General features: G+C 37.3%; 1 protein-coding gene and 1 non-coding gene across 3 annotated transcripts; both read right to left on the bottom strand.

Moving 5' to 3' along the window:
- Positions 1 to 1015: 1015 nt before the first annotated feature.
- On the bottom strand, positions 1016 to 20909 carry MYOT (myotilin). Of its 2 annotated transcripts, none has more exons than XM_053566064.1 (10): positions 20755 to 20909; positions 17639 to 18202; positions 12418 to 12592; positions 10441 to 10545; positions 6664 to 6713; positions 5771 to 5903; positions 4116 to 4323; positions 2784 to 2949; positions 1848 to 1981; positions 1016 to 1655 (listed from the first exon to the last, which is right to left on the bottom strand). In XM_053566064.1, exons 2-10 carry the CDS (start codon positions 17992 to 17994, stop codon positions 1483 to 1485), a joined length of 1500 nt encoding a protein of 499 aa, XP_053422039.1. In that variant the 5' UTR covers positions 17995 to 18202; positions 20755 to 20909; the 3' UTR covers positions 1016 to 1482. The 2 variants fall into 2 exon arrangements, with proteins under 2 accessions (XP_053422039.1, XP_053422040.1); XM_053566065.1 differs by having other exon boundaries at positions 6664 to 6710; positions 20755 to 20846.
- On the bottom strand, positions 2528 to 2600 carry TRNAT-UGU (transfer RNA threonine (anticodon UGU)). The gene has a single exon. It is a non-coding gene; the product is annotated as a tRNA-Thr (tRNA).
- Positions 20910 to 26323: the final 5414 nt, after the last annotated feature.

Genomic DNA, 26323 nt, shown 5'->3' with positions numbered 1-26323 from the left:
TTTTCTGTGCAGATAAAAAGCAAAACTAGGCTACAAATTATTGAGGGTCAAAAACTACCATTGATAAAAAGAACAGGAGAGGCCTAGCAAAAGGCTGACAGCGGAGAACTGGAAGCCTGAGGGGAGAAACGGGCTACTATTTTAGCTTGAGAATTGTTTAAGGAAAGGATTTGGGCTTTCCTGTACTGAGACTCTCAGATGGTCACAAAATTATGCTTTCAAATGTAACAGGTTATGTGAACTTGCAATTGTTGTAAGAAAAACACTCAAACAGGTATTCATATTTATATTATTATTATTATTTTTAGATATTGAGATGTTGATATATTACCCAGGCCAGCCTCAAACTGTTGGGCTCAAGGGATCCTTCTGCCATCACACTTGCTGTTGAATTTACAAGATTTGAGCAGTTGAATTCTAGAAACTATTCTTATTCCTTTGAGCACGTAGTCTCAAGAGATTCTGAAAAATTAGAGACTTCTTTGGCTAAAATAAAGTCACGAATTCAGGAAAGATTCAGTCATGATTCAAGTTACTATGATTGCCTTTGAAGTGCAAACCATGGAAAATCTAGCTCAGTTTCAGGAGGAATTGGCTGAACTGTAAGTGAGCTTCACACTGTTGTAGAATATAATGTCCTGTTAGATCTTGTCATTCATAGCTTTTGTTAATTTTTATTTAATATACAAAAACCAGGAGTTTTATTTATTATTACTTTTTTTTGAGATAGAGTCTTACTATGTTGCCCTTGGTAGAGTGCCATGGAGTCACAGCTTACAGCAACCTCAAACTCTTGGGCTTGAGTGATTTTCTTGCCTCAGCCTTCCAAATAACTGGGATTCCAGGCACCTGCCACAGCGCCCAGCTGTTGTTGTTGTTGTTGTCATTTAGCAGGCTGGGGTCAGGTTTGAACCCACCAGCCCTGGTGCATGTGGCTGGTGCCCTAACCACTGAGCTACGGACGCTGAGCCCCAGTTTTATTTTAAAGATCTAGACTTCTGTGAAGAGGAGACAGTCTGTTTTAAATATTTGAATTTTATTCTATTTTGACATAAAGCTATGGAACACTACATAATCAATACCATATTAGTATTCCTGCAAGAGAAAATAAATAGGTAAAACGTTCAGAAAGCAATACCAGTAAACCTTATTACAAGCATTAGGTTTCTTAAAAAGTTGATATTAATTTATAACCTGTAATTGTTAAATGTGTATGACTTAAATGTTGAAATCCTGTATTTTAAGATAGTGTTCTACAATTACTAATTCATACACCCAGATCTTCTGTAGGCTTCACAAATGGGAGGAGTAGATAGAATGTGCAAGAGTCAAAGGGTAAGTAATATTAGAAATATAGGTGTATTAACTATGTTACCTAATTAAAGCCATAATCTGTTAATACAGCTATGGATTTATTTCAAAAATATAATCAAATATATTATTAATAGTGTAGTTGTGCATTTTCCAGTGTTGCTAAAGTTATTAAAGTTCTTCACTTTCATAAAGTCCAGATTGAGCTGCCAGACGCTGAAACTCTCCTTCTGGGTTAAAAGCTTGTTTCACATCCAAACCTTTCCCGTTAAGTGCTAAATATTTGCTGAAGGTTGGTCGAACCCGTAACTGCTTAGGAGCTGGAAGAGTTTGGTTTGGACGGGCTGAAATAGATCAAATAAAACTAATTCAGAAAACCTGTTCTAAACGAATTACTTACACTAGGTATTAGATAGGAAAAAAAAAATCAAAACTGTTTATGTATGGAAACAATTCCTCAGCTTTTATACTTTACTGGGAATTACATCTCTTATTAAATTGTCCTGGTTAAATCCTTTATTACACTTGAGACATACCTGTAACGTCTAATCTTGTGTTACATGTGGTCACTCCAGCTTCATTAACTGCAGATACAGTATACCACCCAGCATCTTTCTTGTTTACATCTTTTATCAGTAAAGTAACTCTTCCAGTGTTATCATGATATAAGCTGAAAAAAAAATAAAAAATGAAAGTACAAGAATTAATTTTTTTTCTTGAGACAGAGTCTGACTTTGTTGCCCTTGAGGGAGTGCCTGGTGTCATAGCTTACAGCAACCTCAAAGTCTTGGGCTCACGTGATCCTCCCTCCTCAGCCTCCTAGTAGCTGGGATTATAGGTTTGCACAACTCCTGGCTAGTTGTTCTATTTTTAGTGGAGACAGGGTCTTGCTCTTGGTCAGGCTGGTCTCCAACTCCTGAGCTCAAGCAATCCGCCCAACTTAGCCTCCTAGAGTGCACTGTGCCCATCCAAGAATTAATTTTTCTGTAAAAACGTATTTGAGTAATGTCTCTGACGTATAGAGTCAGACTGATAAGAAAAAGAAGCATTTGAAAATTCTGGCTATGTATCTATTCATTGACAAATAGCTGTTGGTTTTCTTGAATCAAATATCCCCCCTTAATCTTATATATGTCATTTATTTCCTTGAGCCATCTTTCTTTATTGTTGATTAAAAGGCAAATCCTAGCTGTCTTTTTTTTTTTTAATCAGCCGGAGGCCCCAGCGAGGAATGAACTCAGGACCACTGGTTTACAAGACCAGTGCTCTAACCACTGAGCTATGGAGCCCAGCCTCCTAGCTGTCTTTATGCCATACATTTCTCAGTAGTGGAAACTGGCTTAATGAAATTTTGTTATATGTCTTTTAAAAACGAGACAAATTCAGATCATAACTGCATGCCATGTATGATATATGTTAAAATATAACTGGATTCACCCAAATAAATGATAGTCTGAAAATACATATCCTACCTTATTCGGTCAGTGTTGAATTGTACCATTTCATTATTTCTTTTCCAGAAAAGCTTTGGTGGAGGTATAGCTGAAATCTGGCATTCTAGTTTCACTGAGTCACCCTCAAAAACTTTTTTGCTCTGTGGTTTATAGATAAACATCGGTGCTCTTTTATGTTCTTTTGCTATAAAGAAAAAAATTGAAATATGTGAAATATTATAAAAAAGGTATTAAATCAAACCAAAGAATTATGAAAATAGTATGTTGGTATTAAAGTGTTGAAAAGCAACAACAATATTGGAAACTTTTAGTTTTAGTAAAATAATAAATAATATTATGTTATTATACAAGTCAGAGTTCTATAACTGTAGTATAATGATTCATTGTATTTATAATCATGTTTCATTCAAATAATTTAAGTAATTCTCATGTATTATCTCATATAGAGGGAGGCAGCATGAGTATTTGGTCATCTTGGGTTCAGCTTTTCTATCTTTTTTTTTTTAGAGACAGAGTTGCACTTTGCCGCCCTTGGTAGAGTGCTGTAACATCACAGCTCACAGCAACCTCCAGCTCTTGGGCTTAGGCGATTCTCTTGCCTCAGCCTCCCAAGTAGCTGGGACTACAGGCACCCACCACAATGCCCAACTATTTTTTGTTGCAGTTTGGCTGGGGCAGGGTTTGAACGTGCCACCCTTGGTATATGAGGCTGGCGCCCTACTCACTGAGCCACAGGCACTGCCTGGGTTCAGCTTTTCTGTTGGTTCTATGAATCATGTCTAAATGGGGAAAAAAAAATAAATAAATAAATGGGAACATTTTGCTTAGTTTCTCTGAATTTCAACTTTTTTATCTTATGGCACACTTGAACCTATAGTTAAGTTTCCATGGTACACTTAAATTATATGTTGATTAAAAAAATATATCTATATATATACTTACTGTGCTTTAAACTTCTTTTGAAAATAATGTGATTAATCTTTAAAAATTTTCAAGGCATACCTAAGACCCTCTCTTGGCACACTGGTTGAAAATCTGTGCCCTATAGTTATATTTAGAAATGTTTATACTACCTTATTTGCTGTGCTTAAAACTGTATGATTTCTTTATTTTCTTTCCAAAAAAGCTTTGGTGGTAGATATGTCATACTAGTTTCATTGACTTTTCCTCAAAATTTTATTGTTATTGTCATTCTGTGGCTTATCATATCTACGTATTCCACTAGGTTGTGTAGACATTAGAGTTAAATAGGAAGCTGTCTGGGCTTATCTTTATAACACTTTCTTTAAAAATACTTTTTCAATACTGCTGGATCTTAAGGAACTCTCAAAGATCCCTTTGGAGGCTTACCAAGTACATCCAGCTGCACTGTAAAGGTGGCTTCTCCTGCTCTATTCTTGGCAACACATGCGTAAGTCCCTGCATCTGAAGTTCTGACCACTTCAAAGATGAGTGAATGAAAACCCTTCTCAGACACAATCATTTTATGCAAATCATCTGATTGAACTGGTCTTCCATTTAGATACCATGACACATCAGGAGCTGGCAGTCCACTCACCTAGAAACAAAAACAGATGATGAAAGAATTTTAAAGTCTAGCAGTGCTGGGACTCTTTCGTCCATTTATGAAATTTAAAAATTCCCCTATAGTTCATGAATAAAATGCAAAGCAAGAGCTAACAGGGTACTAATGATTTTTAAAACAACAGGGGAATTAAGATTCTTGAAATTAATACAGTATTTTCAGACCTTCTAGCTCTTTCACATGTAATCTCAGTCTCTTTATGATTCTAACTACTATAGTTAGAACATTAACTTATGTTACATTAATTTCCACAGGAATATGAAAGTCATATGGCTTTTCTGGCTAATTGTGACTGCAAATGAAGTCCCAGAGGCATGTATATGTGAGACTGGCTGATCTAATAAATAATTTAAGAGTGTTCTTTGTCAAATAAATGGCAATTTGTTAAATGTTTTTGTAGGATTAAACCTTAACAGTTAAATTCAGTGTTAAGCCGTAACACTAACTTTAATTCATAAATCTAGAAAAAATTTCACAAGAAAAAGTTCTCCAAAATGAGGATAATAAAAATGTAGGATCTTTTAAAGAGCTATTCTAGCCTGAGGAACCAGGCCAAGAGAAAGCAGGGTGGCTTGAATTTCTTGATGGAGGAGGAGTAGAAATGCGTTAACTTTAGAAATCCTATTGTTTTGATAGTTGAGCATCAAACTCAACTATGACTTACATAGTGTTTCTATGTAAGTGGTAATAGGTATACCTATTTACTCAGTTAATCTTCATAGCTTTATGAAGTAAATATATTTGTTATTCCCTTTGTATGATGAGACAAAACACAGGTTAAGTGACTTGTCTGGAAAGTGGCAGAGCCAGGATTCAGATATAAATCAGCTTGATTCTAGAATTTGTGTTCTAATCCATTGTACATACTGCTATTCAAGCTGTGTGACAAACTTTGAAATAGAGGGCATTTTTCTTTCTTTTCCTTTCTTTCTCTCATTTTTTAAGAGATAGGGTCTTGCTTTGTTGCTCAGGCTGGAGTTGAGTGGCATGGTCATAGCCTATCACAGCCTCTAACTCCTGGGTTCAAGTGATCCTCCTGCCTCAGCCTCCCAAAGTTCTGAGATTATAGTTGTGAGGCACTGTGCCCAGCTGGAAGAGGACATTTTTCAAAATTTAGCATCCCATTAATCTCCCCCCAATACTTTTTTTTTTTTTAAGAGACAGAATTTCACTTTGTCGCCCTCAGAGTGCTGTGGCGTCAGCTCACAGCAACCTCCAGCTCCTGGGTTTAGGCAATTCTCATGCCTCAGCCTCCCAAGTAGCTGGGACTACAGGGCACCCACCACAACGCCTGGCTATTTTTTTGTTGCAGTTTGGCCAGGGCCGGGTTTGAACCCACCACCCTTGGTAGGTGGGGCCGGCGCCCTAATCACTGAGCCACAGGCGCCGCCCTCCTCCCAATACTTTTAAACCCTCTTACTTTGAAGTCCATTCTGCAAAATCTTCCTTCTTCAATCGACATGTTCTCTGGCACTTGAATGAAACGTGGTGGGTAAAATTTCTCCTGGATTGCATCCTGATCATTCACATCTCCTCTTGAGGATGATCTACTTCTACAAAAATATTTTTATAATAACTACATATAAATGTTATCATCGCTTTTCCTTTATACAAATATAGTTTAACCATCAAATTTGAAACTCCAAAGTCTACTATTTGATCTGATAGTGTAAGAACAATAGAGAGAGGGTTTAGGATTGTATTTAGCTGTGGCATGTTTGATGACTGTTAGAAATGGTAGCAGTTTAGAAACATCTGGTACAAATTGTACATATTTGTTTCTTTTTTTTTTTTTTTTTTGTAGAGACAGAGTCTCACTGTACCGCCCTCGGGTAGAGTGCCGTGGCGTCACACGGCTCACAGCAACCTCTTAACTCTTGGGCTTACGCGATTCTCTTGCCTCAGCCTCCCGAGCAGCTGGGACTACAGGTGCCCGCCACAACGCCCGGCTCATATTTGTTTCTTTTATAGTGCTATAGGTTGGTAAATATGTTTATTAAAGTGCAGAGTACCCCATAGATTATTCTTATCATCTGCAAAGATTGTATAATTAGAAATGTGTTTCCTTTGTCATGAGACAGTTGTTTAACGTGGAAACAACATGGTCCTGGCTTATTTGACCAAAACATTAAAAAACTACCTCTGGCATAGTTCTGATAATTAACAAAAAGATTTTGATTATCATCTCAGACATTAGGAAATACAGATTGTGGTTTTAAAAAAGTAAAACTTACTATAGCAGGCTAAAGGGTTTTATAAATATTGTATTTTTAAGCTGAACATATTTCTTTAAAAATTAAAAAAGATATTTACCTTACTTGTGAGGTGGGAACTTGCAGTCGTGCATGTTCTGAGTTGTGCTGCTTGAAATTAAAAAGAAGTTAGAATGTTAACATGCACTTGCTAGCTTGAAATGAAGCAGAATTATAAAGTTGTTGAAAGGAACATTTCTATTTTTTCTGATTTTGTACAGTCATGATAAGTTCTATATATTCAGCTTTTGAGCACTTAGAATATAGAGCACTAACTACTCCTGAAATCTCCAGAAATAATAGGACTATTAATGAGTATTATTTATGAAAATTAGCTAGACTTGGAATTGATTGTGGTTCATTTTTCAGATAACTATTTATGACAAAGGATGATATGTTCTCCTGGTGTATTTGAAATGGGAATGCATAGTACAGCGTGTCCTTTAGTAAAACAGGAATAGATATGCAGTCACTCATGCTGGCAATAGATAGAGGGTGTCATGCCTACTGCTCAAAAGTGGCACCAACAGCCGTAAACACTATTAGACTGGAAAATACTTCTCTTTTTAGCTGCTGGCACAAAATCCAGATGGACACCATGGAAGATATGAGTAGAGCTATGAAAAAAACTTTGAAAAATAACAGTTATTTCCTATTTAATAAAGATATGTTTAAGTTAAGCAAGCATATTGTTTGTTTATTTATTTATTTATTTAGAAGACTTAAGTCTCATTTTGTTACCCTTGGTAGAGTGCTGTGGTGTCACAGCTCACAGAAACCTCAATCTCTTGGGCTCAAACGATCCCCTTGCCTCAGCCTCTGGAGTAGCTGGGACTGTAGGTGTCCGACACAGCACCCGGCTGTTTTTTAGAGATGGGGTCTCAATTTTGCTTAGGCTGGTCTCGAACTCCTGAGCTCGGGCATTCCACCCCCTTTGGCCTCCCAGAGTGCTGGGATTACAGGTGTGGACCACCACACCCAGCTTAAACAAGCATTTAGAGTGTATATCTGAACACCAGAAAATTTGAAAATAGAATCAGTAATTGATGATGTTTATAATATAATTAGTTAATTGATTAAATATTAAAAATTCTTCAGTGTTGGGCACGTTGCATGTGCCTATAATTCCAGCTACTGTGAGGCTGGGAGTTTGAGACCAGTCACTGAACATAGTGAGACCCTGTCTCTAAATAAAGTGTCTCTTATTTTTATCTCACTGTGCTTGGCATTGGGAGATACAAAGTAGAAAATACAGTCTCTATCAAAATACCTAAGATACATCTACATTAGAGGCACAGAAAATCTGAGTACAACACTTGATTTTAGCCAAAAGACCAAGAAGTGGTAAAATCTGAGTACAAATAATTTATTTTTGGACGCATCTGTTTAGCTAATATATTTTGTCATTTTAAAACAAAAATCTTAAAACTCTGTACAGTTTTTGGCTAGCCTTAAGGTTCTCTGAGCAAAATATTTAAAACGACTGGTCAATTCAATGATCAAACACATCAACTACCTTTTTTTTTATAAAATGAGAATAATACAATTAAACTCAAAACATGCAATTCAAGTTTTTGACTTTTTTCTGTAGTGGTGGTTTGAACATGTATATAGTTATATTCAGAGAGGTAATATTTCAGTTATACCATAGTTTGATGATACGTAGTAGAATTTGGGTGTAATGTTTAAAGTGTGCAAAAAAAGTAAGATCTGTATTTTCTGATTTCATAATGATGTTTCTGATGTTATCTTTTCCCCAGGACTGTCACCTTTGTCTTAAAGATTTTAAAGAATAAATGAGAAAAAACAATACATCTTTGCTCTTGGAATCATACACTATGCATTTATTACAAACCATCATCACTATAACATTGCTTTGAGTAATTGCCACTAATAGAGATGGGTTTGTGTCTCATTCTTGTTGTAATCTCCTCTTCTAGGAGAATTCTCCTCATTCAACTGCATGGGACTGAGGAGAATTCATTCAACCGCAGTCCCATGCGGTTGAATGAATGAATTCACGAACTGTTCAGTAGCCAAAAAAAATTTCTCTTTTCAGTTTCTAGTTCTTGCTTGTTATACCCTGCTCCATTCTTTTTAGTAATTCTAGTGTCAGGAACAGAAACAAAAATCTTACTTTCTGCTTTTTATCTTGGACACTAGAATTCTTGAGTTTCTAATTTCGCTCCTTTGTCTCCCAGTTTCTTGTGGACTTCTGGGGAAGGAATGAGAGGTCACTACAAAAGGAAGACAGAGCTTTAACATTTTGGTCTGCCTCGTGAAGCGTATATTTTGCTTTGGGGTTACTTGTTAAAATCAGGTTGATTAGGCACAAGCCTATGGAATATTCACTTTATGCCCTTCATAAAGTTAATCCTTTCTTGCAAAGAGTGGTTTTGTGGTTCTAAGAGTGGTTCTAATTCTAGAACCATTACTTTTTTTCTTGAGACAGAGTCTCACTCTGTCCCTGCCGTTGAGTGCCATGGTGTAAGTATACCTCACTCTTAGTCTTAAGCGATCCTCAAGTCTCAGCTTCCCAAGTAGCTGGGACTACAGGTGCTAACCACAACACTTGGTTGGTTTTTCTGTTTTAGTAGAAGTGGGGTCTTGCTCTTGCTCAGGCTGGTCTAGAACTCCTGAGCTCAAGAAATCTACCTGCTTTGGCCTCCCAGAGTGCTGGTATCGGAGGTGTGAGCTACCATGCACAGCCAAGAACTATTACTTCCCCCACCCCCCACCAAGGTAACCAAGAAATTTTATTTAGGAAGAACAAAGAGAAAGTTTAGAACACTTCTAAAGAGAGTTGGAAGTAGGTCCCTGTCATGAAGGAGAAAAGGTGAGAGAGACCGGTACCATTAACTCTGCCGAGGTTTTTTCTTAATAAATGTTTTTGAACATGACAGAAGGAATTGGATGTTTCATTAGTACCATGAGTGTTAATAACATTGAAATGATTAACACCTTATATATTACTTTATAGAGCTTTTTTTTTTTTTTTTTGAGACAGTCTCACCATGTTGCCCTCGGTAGACTGCTGTGGTGTCACAGCTCACAGCAACCTCAAACTCTTGGGCTTAAGCAATTCTCTTGCCTTAGCCTCCCAAGTACCTGGGACTACAGGCACCTGCCACAATGTCTGGCTATTTTTGTTGTAGTTGTCATTGCTGTTTAGCAGGCCCGGGCCTGGTTCAAACCCAACGGCCCCAGTGTATGTGGCCAGCGCCGTAACCACTGAGCTACGTCGAGCCTACTTCAGAGTTTTACTTAACTGTCCCATTAAAGATTTACAATCAGAGGTCCTCAAACTTTTTAAACGGGGCCAGTTCACTGTCCCTCAGACCGTTGGAGGGCTGGACTATAGTTAAAAAAAAAAACTATGAACAAATTCCTATGCACACTGCACATACTTATTTTGAAGTAAAAAAACAAAATGGGAACAAATACAATCACACTGCCTCATGTGGCCCGCAGGCCGTAGTTTGAGGACCCCTGATAGAGTCCTGGGACTAACTGACCCCTAAATGTCCAGATAAAAGAATGATACCATTAGCCTTCTGGTGTTTTCAATTTGTGAAATTTTGTATCTGGATATTAGAACTACTAGAAAATAGGGTTAAATCTTAAATATATATACACATATATGCATACATATACTACATATACACACACACATACACACACAGGCACACACACCCATCACGGCCTCTTTATATATCTAATGGAGAATGGAAGTGATTGACTTTTATTTCATTGCTATTTATAAGCTTGTAGAAAAGCACATATTTAAAATTACACATAATAAAAATATGCCATTTGGATAAAGATTATTTTTATTTACCTGTGGTGAGTCTTGTGCATCACTGTCATTTTGAGCTTGAAACACGGCAGCTGCATTCTGTGGTCCTAACAATCTGCGAGCCATCTTCTCCTCATATGTTAGCCGCTTTAAAGAAGTTAATAAGGAGATAGTGAAGTTTTATAAAAAGTATTTGCACAGGCCGGTTGCAGTGGCTCACACCTGTAATCCTAGCACTCTGGGAGGCTGAGGAGGGTGGATTGCCTGAGCTCACGAGTTCGTGACCCTGTGTCTACTAAAAAATAGAAAAACTGGCTCGGCGCCTGTGGCTCAAGCGGCTAAGGTGCCAGCCACATACACCCAAGTGGATTCAAATCCAGCCCGGGCCTGCCAAACAACAATGGCGGCTGCAACCAAAAAATAGCCGGGTGTTGTGGCAGGCGCCTGTGGTCCCAGCTACTTGGGAGGTGGAGGCAGGAGACTTGCTTGAGCCCAGGGGTTGGAGGTTGCTGTAAGGTATGATGCCACAGCACTCTACCCAGGGCCACAGCTTGAGGCTCTGTCTCAAAAAAAAAAAAAAAGAAAAACTGAGGCAAGAGGATCGCTTGAGCCCAAGAGTTGTAGGTTGCTGGGAGCTGTGATGCCATGGCACTCTACCCAGGGCAACAGCTTGGGACTCTGTCGCAAAAACAAAACAAAAAACCCCATATATGTATATATATTTATATATATATTTATACAGATTTACCTTAGAACCACTCTTAATTCAGAACTTCAAAGAAGTTCTGTTGAATTATAGATAGATTTTATGTTTTTGAAAGAGAAACTTTTTTCATTCATAGCATTTTCCTTCTGTTTTAGTGCCACTTGCCTTCTCTAGTAAAGATTCACTTGGGCTTGCATTTTGCTCCTACAAAAGGCAGGTAGGCAGGATCATCCTTAAATAAGGCTCTCCTAAGTAAAGGGAAATTATTCCTCTTCCTCTTTGTTCTGCATGTGCCACTCTGCCTTGTTTTTTGTTTTTGTTTTTCTTTGAGACCCTGTGTCACCCAGACTGGATTGTAGTGGCCCAATCATAGGTCTCTGTAACCTCGATTGCTGGGCTCCAGCGATCTTCCTGCCTTAGCTTCACAAGTACATGGGTTTATAGGTGTGAACACTGCAACCAGCCTGTTTTTGACTATAGTACTGCATGTCTTCACCTTCAGAAATAACTTTTATTTATTTTTATTTATTTTTTTGAGACAGAATTTTACTTTGTCACCCTTGGTAAAGTGTCATGGTGTCGTAGCTCACAACAACTCAAAACTGTTTGGCCCAAGCAATTCTCTTGCCTCAGCCTCCCAAGTAGCTGGGACCACTGGCGCCTGGCACAACACCTGGATATTTTTAGACATGGGATCTCGCTCTTGCTCAGGCTAGTCTCAAATCTGTGAGCTTGGGTAATCCACCTGACTCAGCCTCCCAGAGTGCTAGGATTACAGGCGTGAGCCACCGTGCCTGGTCTCAGAAGTAACTTTTGTTAAATGAACACTGAATATTTGCACTGACTTATGATTGAGAGCAATGGGACTGGTATACTAAAGGCATATGGTACTATTTCAAAGATAGTGGGTGGACATGGTGGCTCATGCCTATAAGCCCACCACTTTGGAATTATATCTATAATTATTTGTCCATCAATATTACCAAAGTATGCAAAGAAGTTAGGGTAAATGATATTTCCCATTAGTTATTTGGCCATCATATATTTTATGAGAAGGTAATGGTTAAAACAGAAGATATTCATTAAATCATTCAGATTTTTCATTTGCTTCATTTTTCTATTTATACTACTAAAAACCAAGAAGTGATTTAATTTACAGATACATGGTTTAGGACCCCAATTTCTACTTTTAAGATAATCCCATTTCTTGCTGATTATAGGGACAGAGATCTGTGAGATAGAAAGAATTTTCTTATTGAAATAAGATTTTATAGTTTAATTGGCCTTTTGTACAAAATAGGTATTTTGCCCACTTGGTTTCCATTATGAAGAAGGGTGTCCTTGCATTTCAGCTTTCTCTCCAAATCTTGAATCAAAGCTTCTTTTGATCCTTGTATTTCCTGATCAGGAGTCCTTGGTGTGGGCTTAGCATTTGTAGTTTGGGATGGCTTAGCATTTATAGGTTGGCCAGCTGAGGATTGTAGATAGCTTTAAAAAAGAAAAAGAAAATATTTTTCAAAAAGAAGATCTTTAAAGTAAAATGAGGTATCTAAAATAGAATTGGCTGAATTTTGTAATTAGTTATGTTGAGTTTACCACTTAGTACTACTGGTATTATTACAACTATAAATTGCCTTAACTGTCAGGAAGGATTTTATAAGAATGGCTACCATTTTTTTTTTCCTCTTGGCAAATTTAAATTAAGTGGCAGGAGGAAGAATTTAGAATAGACATAGGAGGAGACACTCCCTTGAAGACCTTCCCTAAAGAATATGAGAGTAAGTCTGGTTAATGGCAACTTGAGAGCTCTTCTAATCTTTATGATTGAATTTCTTAAGTTTGATTTATGGGAAGATATTAAACAGTGGTGTCCTGAAGCTAGTTCATATGAGCTCAAGAGAGCATCTCTTTTAGCTCCCTATTATTTCATTTTATAGTTTCAAATTGGTGGTAGTGGAAGTATTTACACCAGAGAAATTGGTAAAAAACACAAATCATAGCTTTTTCCTGCAGAGCTGATTGTTAGATACTTACCAGTATACAACTGGTATTCTGTTATTTGAATGGAATCTACAGTTTACATGACCTCTGGCTTTCCTATAATTTCCAATTTCTATTAATTTCATATTCTAGAAAATCCAAGTATGACACTATATAACAAATGAGTTCTAAAGTAATGACAGTTTCTTCAACATTGCTGAAGTGCTTTTTTAGAGAAAGAAAGGGATGATGAGAGGAGAAAGAAGAAATCACTGTAAACTGAAAACAAAGGATTTTGGGGGGAAAAGCAAATTTGAATACCAGCCAAAGAGTTTGGTTAGTATTTATTTCAAGTTCTGATCCTTCATTTTTTCCAAGTTATGCTTGCCTCTCTCGTAGTTGCACTGTTGATTCTGACAGAGGATGGAGTAGTACTTAGGGAGTCCTGTATTTCTATGTTAGGTGGCTCACACTTTTCACAGTGTTTCGTTCAGTTTTTACCTAGTTTATTCATGTCTGGCTCCACAGGGCCTAGCCTGCATGAGTCTGTTTAATATGAGGAAACCAGCTGCTGCTCTCAATGAATATTTTACTACTATTATAATAAATGTGCTCCAGCTATCCAGATGAGACAGCCTTTGCCTGTTCTCTGACATGATTCTGTCCAGATATTATCAAGGATCATTAAAAGTTCTGGTGAGTTAAATGGAAATGTGTTTCCTCCAAGTGGAGCCAGAGTTTTAATTGTTTATGGCTTTGGGGACCTAGTTAGTAATCACTAGGGTGTAAACAATCTGAAGAAAAAAAGATGTCTTATTTCTTATTTGATATGTATCCTTTACATCTACTAACACAAAGCTTGAGTATAGGAGATATCATCAGTTGAATGAATGAATGTTTTTCCTTGTATTCAAGATAGTCTGTGTTAAAAGTTGATGATACAGATTTTCCCTCCTTACATTTTAGATCTTCAGATCTTCATGGCTGTCTATACACATATTAATCCTTAACTATAGTCTGACTTGTTAAGTAAAGTGTTTTTAAAAATAGTGAGCTTTTGTATTTAAAGATTGAATTCCTAGGCCAGATTTCCTTTGGTTTTATATATTTCATATTTCTCTTAATCATATAAAATTATATAGCCTACCATTTTTACAAAAAGCTTAGCTTACTCTCCTTATACAAGTTACATGTTTGTTAAAGAAAATTAGCATTGGCCAGGCATGGTGGCTCATACCCGTAATCCTAGCACTCTGGGAGGCTGAGCTCAGGAGGTTCAAGACCAGTCTGAGCAAGAGTGAGACTTCTGTCTCTACTAGAAATAGAAAAATTAACCAGGTCTTGTGGCAGGTTCTTGTAGTCCCAACTACTCTGAGGCTGAGGCAAGAGGAGTTTGAAGTTGCTGTGAGCTATGATGCAACAGCACTCTACCTAGGGTGACAGAGTAGGACTTTGTCTTAAAAAAAAAAAAAAAGAGGTATTTCACTACCAATTAGGGATTATTTATATATTATTAGGATTAAAAAATTAATATAAAAAAGAATATTAGCATTGAATAATTGTTTTCACATTAACAATATATCAGAAAAATTCTGGATTACATGTATACATAGTATCTGAGAAATCCTGAAGTATTATCAAAACAAAGCCTGAGAATCACTGATATGTGGGTAACATAAGTCACTTTATTCACCAAATGCCCCCATTATTCCTAGTTTAGGTGACTTAAGTGTTAGGACATAATACCTGTTCCTATTTGTAAATTAATACTGCTTTCACACTGCTTTGTAAATCTTTGCTCCATCATTAATTACCTAAATCCTTAATGTTGTTACAGATAAGAAAACAATCGCTGAGCAGGTAAGGTACTTGCTAAATGTCACATAGCAAGCTTTTTGGACGGAATAATTAGAATTAAAGGGTTAAAGGGTTACCCTTAATTTTCACTCTGTGGTTTGGTCTACTCAAGAAAATGTTCATTTAAGAGCTTCCTATTGATGAAAAGCTAAATAAAGGCTTCAAACTTCTCTAGGTTAGAATTCAAGGGATTATTTTAGAAGACAGTGCAAACAATGAGGGAGTTGTGCACAAATGTTCAAAGGGCCAAGACTTTCTACGCTGTACAGCTGGACATGTGATGAGTATCAAGTAGCTATGGGAAGATTAAAAGCGTTATCTATGGTTGCTGCAAATGGAACAGCTAAAGCTGAATCTTTGATCTCTGGTTTGGGGAACTCCTAGGCTTTATTTCTTATTCTCTCTATTTTTGTCTTTCTTTTTTTCTTAGGTCTGTGCACAGAGCTAGGTAGATGTTTGAGGCTCAGTGAATATTTATTTGATAGCTTTCTTTTCTGGGTAGGAATTTGAAATAGGCTGGTAAGCCTTTTCTAAGAAAAATATTATAGTCAGGAAAAGTTATTTCAGTTTTTAAAATGCTTATGTAGGACATTTGGAAATAATATAAAGTTAGATGGAAGATGGCCATCTGAGTAAATGTAGCCAAGAAAGATCTGCAGTGTATGACACAGGTATAAAGGGAGTTTGGGAGGGAAGGAAGAGAGGGGCTGTTCATTCTTCAAGGTATCTTTTTAAAACATTAGTGTGTCACACTTTATGGGGGCAAGACATGATTGCAAGAGGGACTTTAACAATTGCAATCAGTGTAACCTGGCCTATTGTACCCTCAATGAATCCCCAACAATAAAAAAAATAAATAAATAAAAAATAAAACATTAGGTCAAACCTATGAGAATGCTATTCTTTTTTTTTAAGAGACAGAGTCTCACTTTGTTGCCCTCGGTAGAGTGCTGTGGCGTCACAGCTCACAGTAACCTCCAGCTCTTGAGCTTAGGCGATTTTTTTGCCTTAGCCTCCCGAGTAGCTGGGACTATAGGCACCCACCACAACGCCTGGCTATTTTTTTGTTGCAGTTTGGCTGGGGCCGGGTTCGAACCTGCCACCCTTGGTATATGGGGTATATGGCGCCCTACTCACTGAGCCACAGGTGCCGCCCAAGAATGCTATTTTTGTGTGTCAAAAACAGTTGACTCTCACCCATTTCAAATGGTTCAACCTAATTATAGGCTGCTACCAAATGCATTTCGTTTTCTTGATTCATGTTTTTATTTTTTCTTGAGACAGTCTCACTTTGTTGCCCTCCAGTAGAGTGCTGTGGTGTCATAGCTCACAGCAACCTCAAACCCTTGGGCTTAAGTGATTCTCTTGCCTCAGCCTCCCAAGTAGCTGGGACTATAAGTGTGCACACAATGCCCAGCTGTTTTTTTAGAGACAAGGTCTCACTCTGGCTCAGGCTGGTCTTGAACTCCTGAGCTCAAGCCATCTACTTGCCTTGGTCTCCCAAGTGCTGGGATCACAGGCATGAGCCATTGTACCTGGTCCTGATTTTTATTTTTTTAAATATTGAAAAGGTTTTTTTGCAAGTTGCTGTAGCCAGTTCAACTAGTTTCCAGAATTGGAATTCCAGAATAGGAATTTCTAGAAAAATTAACCTCTAAAGAAAACTGAGAAATTAGCCAGAGTATGAATGAATGTGTCCATCAGACAGTTTTTGAGATACCTCTGATTTAATTCTATGATTCTAGAAAAATTAGCCTCTAAAGAAAACTGAGAAATTAGCCAGAGTATGAATGAACGTGTCCATCAGACAGTTTTTGAGATACCATAGATTTAATTCTATGATGTTCTAGCCAGTTAAGGAAAAGGAAAACTGATAGCCTTAAGTTTGCATAAGCACCAAGTATTTGGTTCATGTTTTAAAAAAAGCACAACCTCAACCACTGTGTCCTTTTTCATATCATGTTTGCCTAAAAAAGTATCTGGGCTGTGGAAATAGTATGTGCTTGCATAAGGCTGCAGGTATTCTTCCCTGTATTTAGGTCAACCCAGCTAATCTGAACACGATATGGTTTTAATTGCCAAAGGAAACCTTAAGGTCATAAGCCTTCATCTATGTGAGCCTTCCTTCTGACCATAGGAAAATTCATACACTTGAGTGTCTCAGATTTTTTAAATTTGTTAATTAAAAATTTTTTTTGGCCAAGTAGATATCCAATATTAGAGGGGAAAATGGATAGAAAGAAAAGACTAACACTGAGGAGAAACTTAATAGCCTTTGCTTATGTGAGAGGAAATCCTGTCTAAAGAACAGTGGACAGGTGTTCATCTCAGCTGAGCCAGAACCAGAGGAATTAAATAGGCAGCATGAGAAGCTTAGCTTAGAACTAGAGGACACGTTCATTGTTCTTGGGTGTGTTAAAAATCTTTTTTTTTGTCAAAGATGGGAAATAATGGCTAAGTAATTGTATGAGGTATTAGGTAATTTGGATTCAGCTCAGCCTGGATACTGGAGAATGCATCAGATGACCTCTTATTGCCAATACCCTGGTTCTGTGTGTACTAGGAGAATTACAGAATGAGACCATAAGGTTATTTAGTCTTTTTAAAGAGTATAGAATATTGCAACATACCCCCCACCCCACCCAAAGTCCTCAGATATAAGCTTACTGTACATGCAGTATATAAATATTCACTTACTTGGAGTTCACAGTGGAAGGGATTTTGCTGCTACTGTAATCAGGCTGTGATGGCAATATGGAGCTGAGGAAGCTGGCTGGGGACTGGTTATAGGTGGCTGTAACTCTTTGGCCTGGGTTGGAGCCAGCAAGCTGCTGTGAAGAAGCAGGGAAAGCAGAGGAGGACATGGTGATGTGAGAGCTCACTGTTGAAGAGGCAGAAAATCTTTGCTCTGTGGTCTGGCGGGGCTGGATGACAATGGAAGACTGCTTGGTCTGGCTAGAGAAGCTGGATGTTTCTGGTCCAGGAGGCTGCAGTCTGGAGCCACATGGGTTTTGGCTCTGGATGAAGTGTTTTGGACGTTCGTAGTTAAACATGCTTAGCTGATGTGCAGAAGACGAAGGCAAGTTATTACTATCGTGATTTGTTCCTGGAAGAGTGGTGTCCTGAATTTGGGACTGCAGGCCTGGAATCACGGAAAGTTGCAAGGAATCACAAGCAACCTTGATCTGCTCGTTGTTGAGATCCTGAGAATACTGTGTACCAGGCTTTGGTGGAGTGGGCTTCTCTTGAAGAATATTGTTCCTTGAAAGGGAGAAAATATTGAAAGTTAAATTTTAATATTTTTATTAAACAATAATACCACTTATTTGACATCTTTAGGACCTTTCTTTTTACTCTTTTGTGTTTTTGTGCTTTTAAGGTTGCTGTAAGGTTGAACTTTGCTAGCTTTTAGATTTTGTCTTCCTTTTATTCTGGGTCAGATGGGTCAGATGAATTTTCCCTTGAGAATAAGAACAAGAATTAATTAGTGTTTTCCCCTGGGTGAAAGCATGCCCAAGGGCTTCAAGATGTAGGGGCACAAAGTTGAGTCTTCCAAATCTTATTAAAAAGAAATTATGTGATGATGCTTGGGGCAATAACTTTGTGGTCTCATGATTAGCTTTTGCCCAAAGACTGAAGTTTCATTAACCACAGAGATTTAATGATTGAAAATTAATAGCAGTTTAATATATATAATACACTAGTATTCATTCCATCTGAATTCTTCCCACTCCTTCTATTCAATAATTAATTCATATCCTAAAGGTTTCTGATAAATATCGTTCTGGTAAACTAAGGGAAACCAATATGTTTCTTTTCATAAAAAACATTACTTTAATATCTTTATTTACTTCTTTGTCATTTCTCAATTTCATAGAGTAAAAGTGAACACACGTAATTAGTTATTGTCCAAGTTTGAGTGGATTTTTTTTTCTTTACAATTCACTGCTTCCTTTTTCTCTCTGGATTCTAAATTGACCTTAGTACCAAACTCGGTAATAATTAGGAAGTGATTGTGTATGTGTGTATGATACGTTAAAGACTATATTCTAGAACCCTTTGTAAATTTTTTCTATTTTTAGGCTATACGTTTTAGTTATTGGTCTTGATGTCCTCTTAATTATTTAGAGCTTTACTTTTTATTATTTTTACTTGTTTAATATCTGTTTCAGACTAATTTTGAAATTGTTTTAGCTCCTCTTTTACTTTTTCTTTCCAAATGACAAACAGAAGGGATAGCAGTAAATAAGACACTTATGGAGCTGGTCTATACCTCACAAGAACAGATGGGTGCCATTTCTCATACTTAGCTCTGTGTTGGCCCTCCTGTGTTTCTACAGTAGATCCTTATTTTTTCTTAGATGAAACATTTGTCATTATGATTGATCTTGAAGGATTATATGTACTTCTGATTTTTTCCCATTCATATTGTAAATCTAAGCAGACTATATATAGACATTATACACAAAGACTAGCCTTGTAAATTGTTGTAGCATTAATCCTATTTTTTATGCAAAATATCAGATAATTTTAAAATACATTTACATACTTTATTTCCAATACTGAGATAATCATAAATCAAACTTTTAACTGAAAAGTTAACCAAATTATTATCATCCTTGAAACAAAGTCTTGTAATTATTTGTTACTATCTTGAACAAAATACTATTAATGAAACTTTTCTAGACCAAACAAATTTATCCTAAGGTTTTTTATATAGTGTAGAGTTAAATTAAAGGTGGAAGTTTTAGGAAAGAACAAAAATGCAATTACACAGTCAAAAGAAAGACTCTGTTGAAAAGGAATATTTAAAAAGCTATATATTCCTTAATTTCGAGTTTATGAACACAACAGATTAATCTAGAATGTTTCATTTTAGAAACAAGCTACATTGGTCCTTTAAATTGTTGGGGAAAAGCATCCAGAAGGAGGGCTTTAATTAGATCTTCTCAGAGAAAGTCTTTTTCAAGGCCAAGTATGGGTTTATTCATTCTATTGCAGAATTGAACTCATTTGATTCCTAAATTCCATTCTGGACAGGCAAATTATTCAGACTCTTGAAATAGCAAGGAGTAAACTGCTTAAGAAATAACCATTAATATTTTCCAAAAAGAGTTCCCTATTTTTCTTTATATACATATTTTCAGAATGTCAGTTGTCTTGTACATTTTGGCATTGGCCTACATAGTTAACATTTAGTGATGTTTTTTAAAGCTCAGTAAAAAAATGTTCTTTCAGAAGTTTTATTTTTATAAAATTTCAACAAAATCTTATACAGCTGTTTATATAGGTAGTTCTTTAAGGCTTTTCTTCATGTTTGTTACTGTTCAAACAATTCAATTCTATAATAGATTATATTACATGACAGAATCATTTTATCCAAATATTGTAAAATGAATTTTAAAGATTTTATAAGTAAAATAGTATTCAGTCTTCTATTTTAAAAATCTTAACTTCCCCCCCATTTCTAATATAGCACAGACTTGCACAAGAGACTCATAGAGGATATTTGATATCATAGGATGTTAGCAAAATTCTAGCTGGATCAAATGTCCCTTTTGAAGGAAATAGGATGGTTTAAAAATGACACACAATTATCTTTCCCGCTATCTTTTGGATAATGCCTTCCAATCTCAATGGAATGAATGGATCACTTTCTCTTTTAAATCTTAGTATAAAATCATTATGATATATGGAATTCAAACTTTTTATCTGAAGGTCATCTTTGTACACGGTTGGATAAAACAAACAACAAACAAAAAACCCCCCCAAAACAAAACCAAAACCGTAGCAGGAATAAAGAAAGGACTTACCCGTAGTTCCAAAGATGCCGGCTGGGTTTAACCCACTATTGAGGAGAAGGAAGAGGCATCTCAGGCTCTCATAGACTAATCTAATAGCTCTGTGCTTAGTATTATAGCACCACTGACTTTTATCAGCTGCCAAACAGTGACATCTGATGTGCTTGCCTGTCCATCTACCTATCCTGGTATGTCAAAGTAAGAGTCCACGATCTAAACAATATCTCAGATGTCTTAGTGATATTTAGGGAGTGGGATTACATGAGCTTCTCTTGCAGGCCTCTTTATTTTAGATGTGAATTTTGAATATGAACTTTAGCAAGCTCATGTGGGGGAAGTGCAGTGAATTGGGAAATGGGAAGAAAATATAACGAGAACTCCCCCCCCTTTTTTTTTTTTAAAGACAGTGTCTTACTCTGTTGCCTGGGTGGAGAGTGCCGTGGCATCATAGCTTACAGCAACCTCATACTCTTGGGCTCAAGTGATCTTGCTTCAGTCCCCTGAGTAGTTGGGACTAAAGACACCCACCCCAATGCCCAGCTAGGTTTTCTTTTCTTTTCTTTTTTTAGTAGAGACAGAGTCTTGGTCTTGCTTAGGCTGGTCTTGAGCTCCTGAGTTCAAGCAACCCACCTGCCTCAGACTCCCAAAGTGCTAGGATTACAAATGTGAGTGACCACACCCAACATTAAACTCCATTTTTAAAAATTATGATGTGGGCTTTGAATTTTTCCTAAAAGGAAAATAGAATTTCAAAACAAGTTCTTCTATCTAGTAAGACTTCCCCAATGATAAGACCAGCGATAGTCTTGATTTGTATTGCCTAATTCTTCATATGAAGTCTTTCTTTCTTTTGCCTAATATCAGTGGGGTTAGAGTGGGGTTCCTATAGTACATTCTAAGAGGGAATGGAGTCTGGGCAAAGGGAGGGGAGTTAGGGTCAGAGTGACATGTCACTGGGAAGGTGGGAAAGTGGAAAAACATAATTGTGTTTCTTTAGCAAGTTTTCTGAATCTTTATGTCATATGTCCCTTTCACTTAGTACTTTTATTCTAAGAGTCTTTAAATGCTTAAGAAACAACCAAACAAATAAGCTATCTATACAATTAGAGCTGTCATTGCTTTTTCTTTCATCTCCCTTTACTCCTAACAGTTACAGTTTCATTTCTCTTTTTGCCACAGAAACCATCATGGTATTTAGGTGTCTTTTTTGTGCAGGGAGATAAATAATTATAAAAGAAGAAACCTTTAAACCAACAAATGTGGCTGGAGGACCAGGCCAATAGAGTAGAATTATCTCCATTGGGTAGGTGCTCCAATGTTGATTTAATTACTGTGTTCGTTAGGGTCTAACAGATTGATGTTAGAGCATATATGGGCCATTTAAAATTCTTCACAGCTCACTAGGTGTACCATTCTCTGCTGTTCAGAGAATGCAGCCATTACTTAATAGAAAAAGCATGCTAGACTTGATGAGTAGGTGGTTGCCTACAAAGTCTTATTTCAGGACTCTCCCAAAATATTTCTCCACATCTGCTCACTGATACCTCAAATTCCATTAGTAGAGACAATGCCTTTCAATCCAAAGTAGATAGACTTAAAATGCAAATGCAAGCAATATAAGAAAAATAATGAGGCCAGGGTACAGTGGCTCATGTCTATAGTCCCAGCATGTTGGGAGGCTGTGGTAGGAGGATCATTTAGGGGTGGGAGTTTGAGACCAGTCTGGCCAACTTATCAAGACGTCATTTCTACAAAATAATAATGGTAAAAAATAGAATGAACAGGGAGTGCTGACGCATGCCTGTCCTTGCAGTTCTTCAGAAGGCTGAGGCAGGAAGATTGCTTGAGTCTAGGAGTTCGAGGCTACAGTGAGCTATGATTTTGCCACTGTACTCAGACTTGGCAATAGAGTGAGACCTTGTGTCTTAAGAAAAGTAATAATAAACATAATAAGAATTGCCAACATACACAGCATTTATTATGTGTAAGACACTATTCTAAGTATTTTAAATGTGGTATATGTGCCTGACATTTGGCTCTGCATGGAAAAGACTTTGATTAGAGGAAGGAAAAGGAGATTTTATTATTACTTTTATTTATTTATTTATTTACGACAGAGTCTCAAGGTGTCACCTGGGTAGAGTGCCATGGCGTCGTAGCTCACAGCAACCTTCAACTCTTGGGCTCAAGTGATCCTCTTGCCTCAGTTTTTCTATTTTTAGTAGAGACAGGGTTTTTGCTTAGGCTGGTCTCAAACTCCTGAGCTTCTAAAGTCAGAGGTCAGATGTGTGTGATGAAGCTCGTTTCTATTTTATCAACTGAGAAGGAAAATGTCACAGTGAGGATGAAAAAACTAAAGAGTGAAAAAGTTAATTCACTATGATTACTGATGTTCTATACAGACACACAGTAAAAGGAAGTACAACTATACCATCTGTAATTTGAAATATCCAGTCTAGCATTTGACTCAATCTTATATTCTTTTCAAGCAAGAAATAATAATGGACTCCACTGGGTTTGGAATTAAAGAATAAAAATGGTAATGTTAGCCTGAGCAACACAGAAAAGTTAGCTGGGCACCTGTAGCTCAGTGATTAGGGCGCCGGCCACATGCACTGGGGCTGGTGGGTTTGAACCCAGCCTGGGTCTGCTAAACAAACAACAACAACAATAAAAATAGGCATTGTGGCAAGTGCCTGTAGTCCCAGCTACTTGGGTTGCTGAGACAAGAGAATTGCTTGAACCCATGAGTTTGAGGCTGCTGTAAGCTATGATGGCACAGCACTCTATAGAGGGTGACAAAGTGAGATTCTGTCTCAATTAAAAAAAAAAATAGAAAAATTAACCCTGCATGGTGATACATGCTTGTAATCCCAGCTACTCAGGAGGCTGAAGCAAGAGGATCACTTGAGCCCAGGTGTTTGAGGCTGCAGTGAGCTAGTTTGTGCCACTGCACTCCAGCCTGGGCAACAGAGTGAGACCCTGTGTCAAAACAAACCAAAAAAAAACCCCCAAAACAAAAAAGCAAAACAAATAATAACATTAGTTTGGCTAATACTCTATAGCTTTCTAGACACATTGACCTTTTAATTATCTCTTTTATTTTTTATTATCTCTTTTAGAGACCGAAGTATGAGTGTCTGTTTTACCCACATCCTTGCGCTCTAAGTGTAAACAGGTTGCTTAAATTCTGAGCTTTAATAACTAATTGAAAAATTAAATTAGTACTTGGTTTACCAATCTAAATCAGATGGTTTCTGAGAGATTTAAATGAAATGGGAAGTCAATAATGGGACTGTTACATGGGTATAATATAGCTTCTCAACTAGATTAAAATATTTCTGACAGATGAACAGGGTATTACTTATCTTGCCTAGCACAGTGTAGCTCATACTAGATAATCAGCAATAACTTGTTAACTTCTATGCAATTTTATCCAGTAGTTTTTCTCCACAAATGCTTTTATTAATTGAAAATGGTAATCTCTTATGAAAGGTCTTTTACAAGGTCTTTTAAAGTTTTAAAGGCTCACTGTTCAACACAGATACTTAAAGAGAAAAGTTTTAAATTTATCAATATTGGCCATCTTTACCAGGCAAGCCTGGCACAGAAACTGACAAACACACAGGATGTGCTCAATAAATGTTTGTTGAATTAAGTGTAGTCTTATCTATTGTCCTACATACAAATTTTTCCTTAACTTCAGAGGCATCTTTATTTATAGGGGTGAGTACTGCTTGCGTAACTAGAGATCCCAGAAGCTAAAGACCAACTGAGAAATCACAGTGATAGGCTCTGACTGGAGATATACTCATCCTTCTAAAAAAAGAGTACAGGGTCCAGGCACAGTGGCTCCCACCTGTAATCCTAGCACTCTGGGAGGCCGAGGCACGTGGATTGCCTGAGTTCAGGAGTTCCAGATCAGCCTGAGCAAGAGGGTGACCCCATCTCTAAAAATAGCTGGGTGTTGTGATAGGCGCCTATAGTCCCAGCTACTTGGGAGGCTGAGGCAGGAGAATCACTGAGTCTAGGAGTTTGAGGTTGCTGTGAGCTGTGATACCGTGCTGCTCTACCGAGGGCAACAAAGTAAGACTCTGTCTCAAAAATAAAACTAAATAAAAATAAAAAACAGTGTAGTGATAGAGTATTTAGTGAAGTTATAGTTGCTGTTTATTAAGTGCCCACCATGTACTTCACACACATTGCTCCAGGTCTATTAGTTGCTATATCCAAAATCTTTCTCTCTGTCTTCATTATAAGAAACACTTGTAAGTACCTATCCCAAGATCATGGAAGTATGAGGAATCAGCCCTTAGTAATATGAACCAGTTTTCTACAATTTTAGTCATTTGTAGAATGAGGAACTTGACGAAGATGGCTTCTAATTCCATCCATTCTACATGATTTATTTTTCTCACTTCATAGGCCTAACTACTATCTAAGAAATCTCTTTTTTTTTTTTTTTTTTTTTATTGTTGGGGATTCATTGAGGGTACAATAAGCCAGGTTACACTGATGGCAATTGTTAGGTAAAGTCCCTCTTGCAATCATGTCTTGCCCCCATAAAGTGTGACACACACTAAGGCCCCACCCTCCTCCCTCCATCCCTCTTTCTGTTTCCCCCCCCATAACCATAATTGTCATTAATTGTCCTCATATCAAAATTGAGTACATAGGATTCATGCTTCTCCATTCTTGTGATGCTTTACTAAGAATAATGTCTTCCACGTCCATCCAGGTTAATACGAAGGACGTAAAGTCTCCATTTTTTTTAATGGCTGAATAGTATTCCATGGTATACATATACCACAGCTTGTTAATCCATTCCTGGGTTGGTGGGCATTTAGGCTGTTTCCACATTTTGGCGATTGTAAATTGAGCTGCAATAAACAGTCTAGTACAAGTGTCCTTATGATAAAAGGATTTCTTTCCTTCTGGATAGATGCCCAGTAATGGGATTACAGGATCAAATGGGAGGTCTAGCTTGAGTGCTTTGAGGTTTCTCCATACTTCCTTCCAGAAAGGTTGTACTAGTTTGCAGTCCCACCAGCAATGTAAAAGTGTTTCCTTCTCTCCACATCCACGCCAGCATCTGCAGTTTTGAGATTTTGTGATGTGGGCCATTCTCACTGGGGTTAGATGATATCTCAGGGTTGTTTTGATTTGCATTTCTCTAATATATAGAGATGATGAACATTTTTTCATGTGTTTGTTAGCCATTCGTCTGTCGTCTTTAGAGAAAGTTCTATTCATGTCCCTTGCCAATTGATATAAGGGATTGTTGGCTTTTTTCATGTGGATTAATTTGAGTTCTCTATAGATCCTAGTTATCAAGCTTTTGTCTGATTCAAAATACGCAAATATCCTTTCCCATTGTGTAGGTTGTCTCTTTGCTTTGGTTATTGTCTCCTTAGCTGTACAGAAGCTTTTCAGTTTAATGAAGTCCCATTTGTTTATTTTTGTTGTTGCAATTGCCATGGCAGTCTTCTTCATGAAGTCTTTCCCCAGGCCAATATCTTCCAGTGTTTTGCCTATGCTTTCTTGGAGGATTTTTATTGTTTCATGCCTTAAGTTTAAGTCC

This window comes from Nycticebus coucang, chromosome 17 (genome assembly GCF_027406575.1).
Source record: "Nycticebus coucang isolate mNycCou1 chromosome 17, mNycCou1.pri, whole genome shotgun sequence".
Classification (NCBI taxonomy): domain Eukaryota; kingdom Metazoa; phylum Chordata; class Mammalia; order Primates; family Lorisidae; genus Nycticebus; species Nycticebus coucang.
The sequence above is the reverse complement of the archived record's forward strand: the minus strand, read 5'-3'. Positions and strand labels throughout refer to the sequence as shown.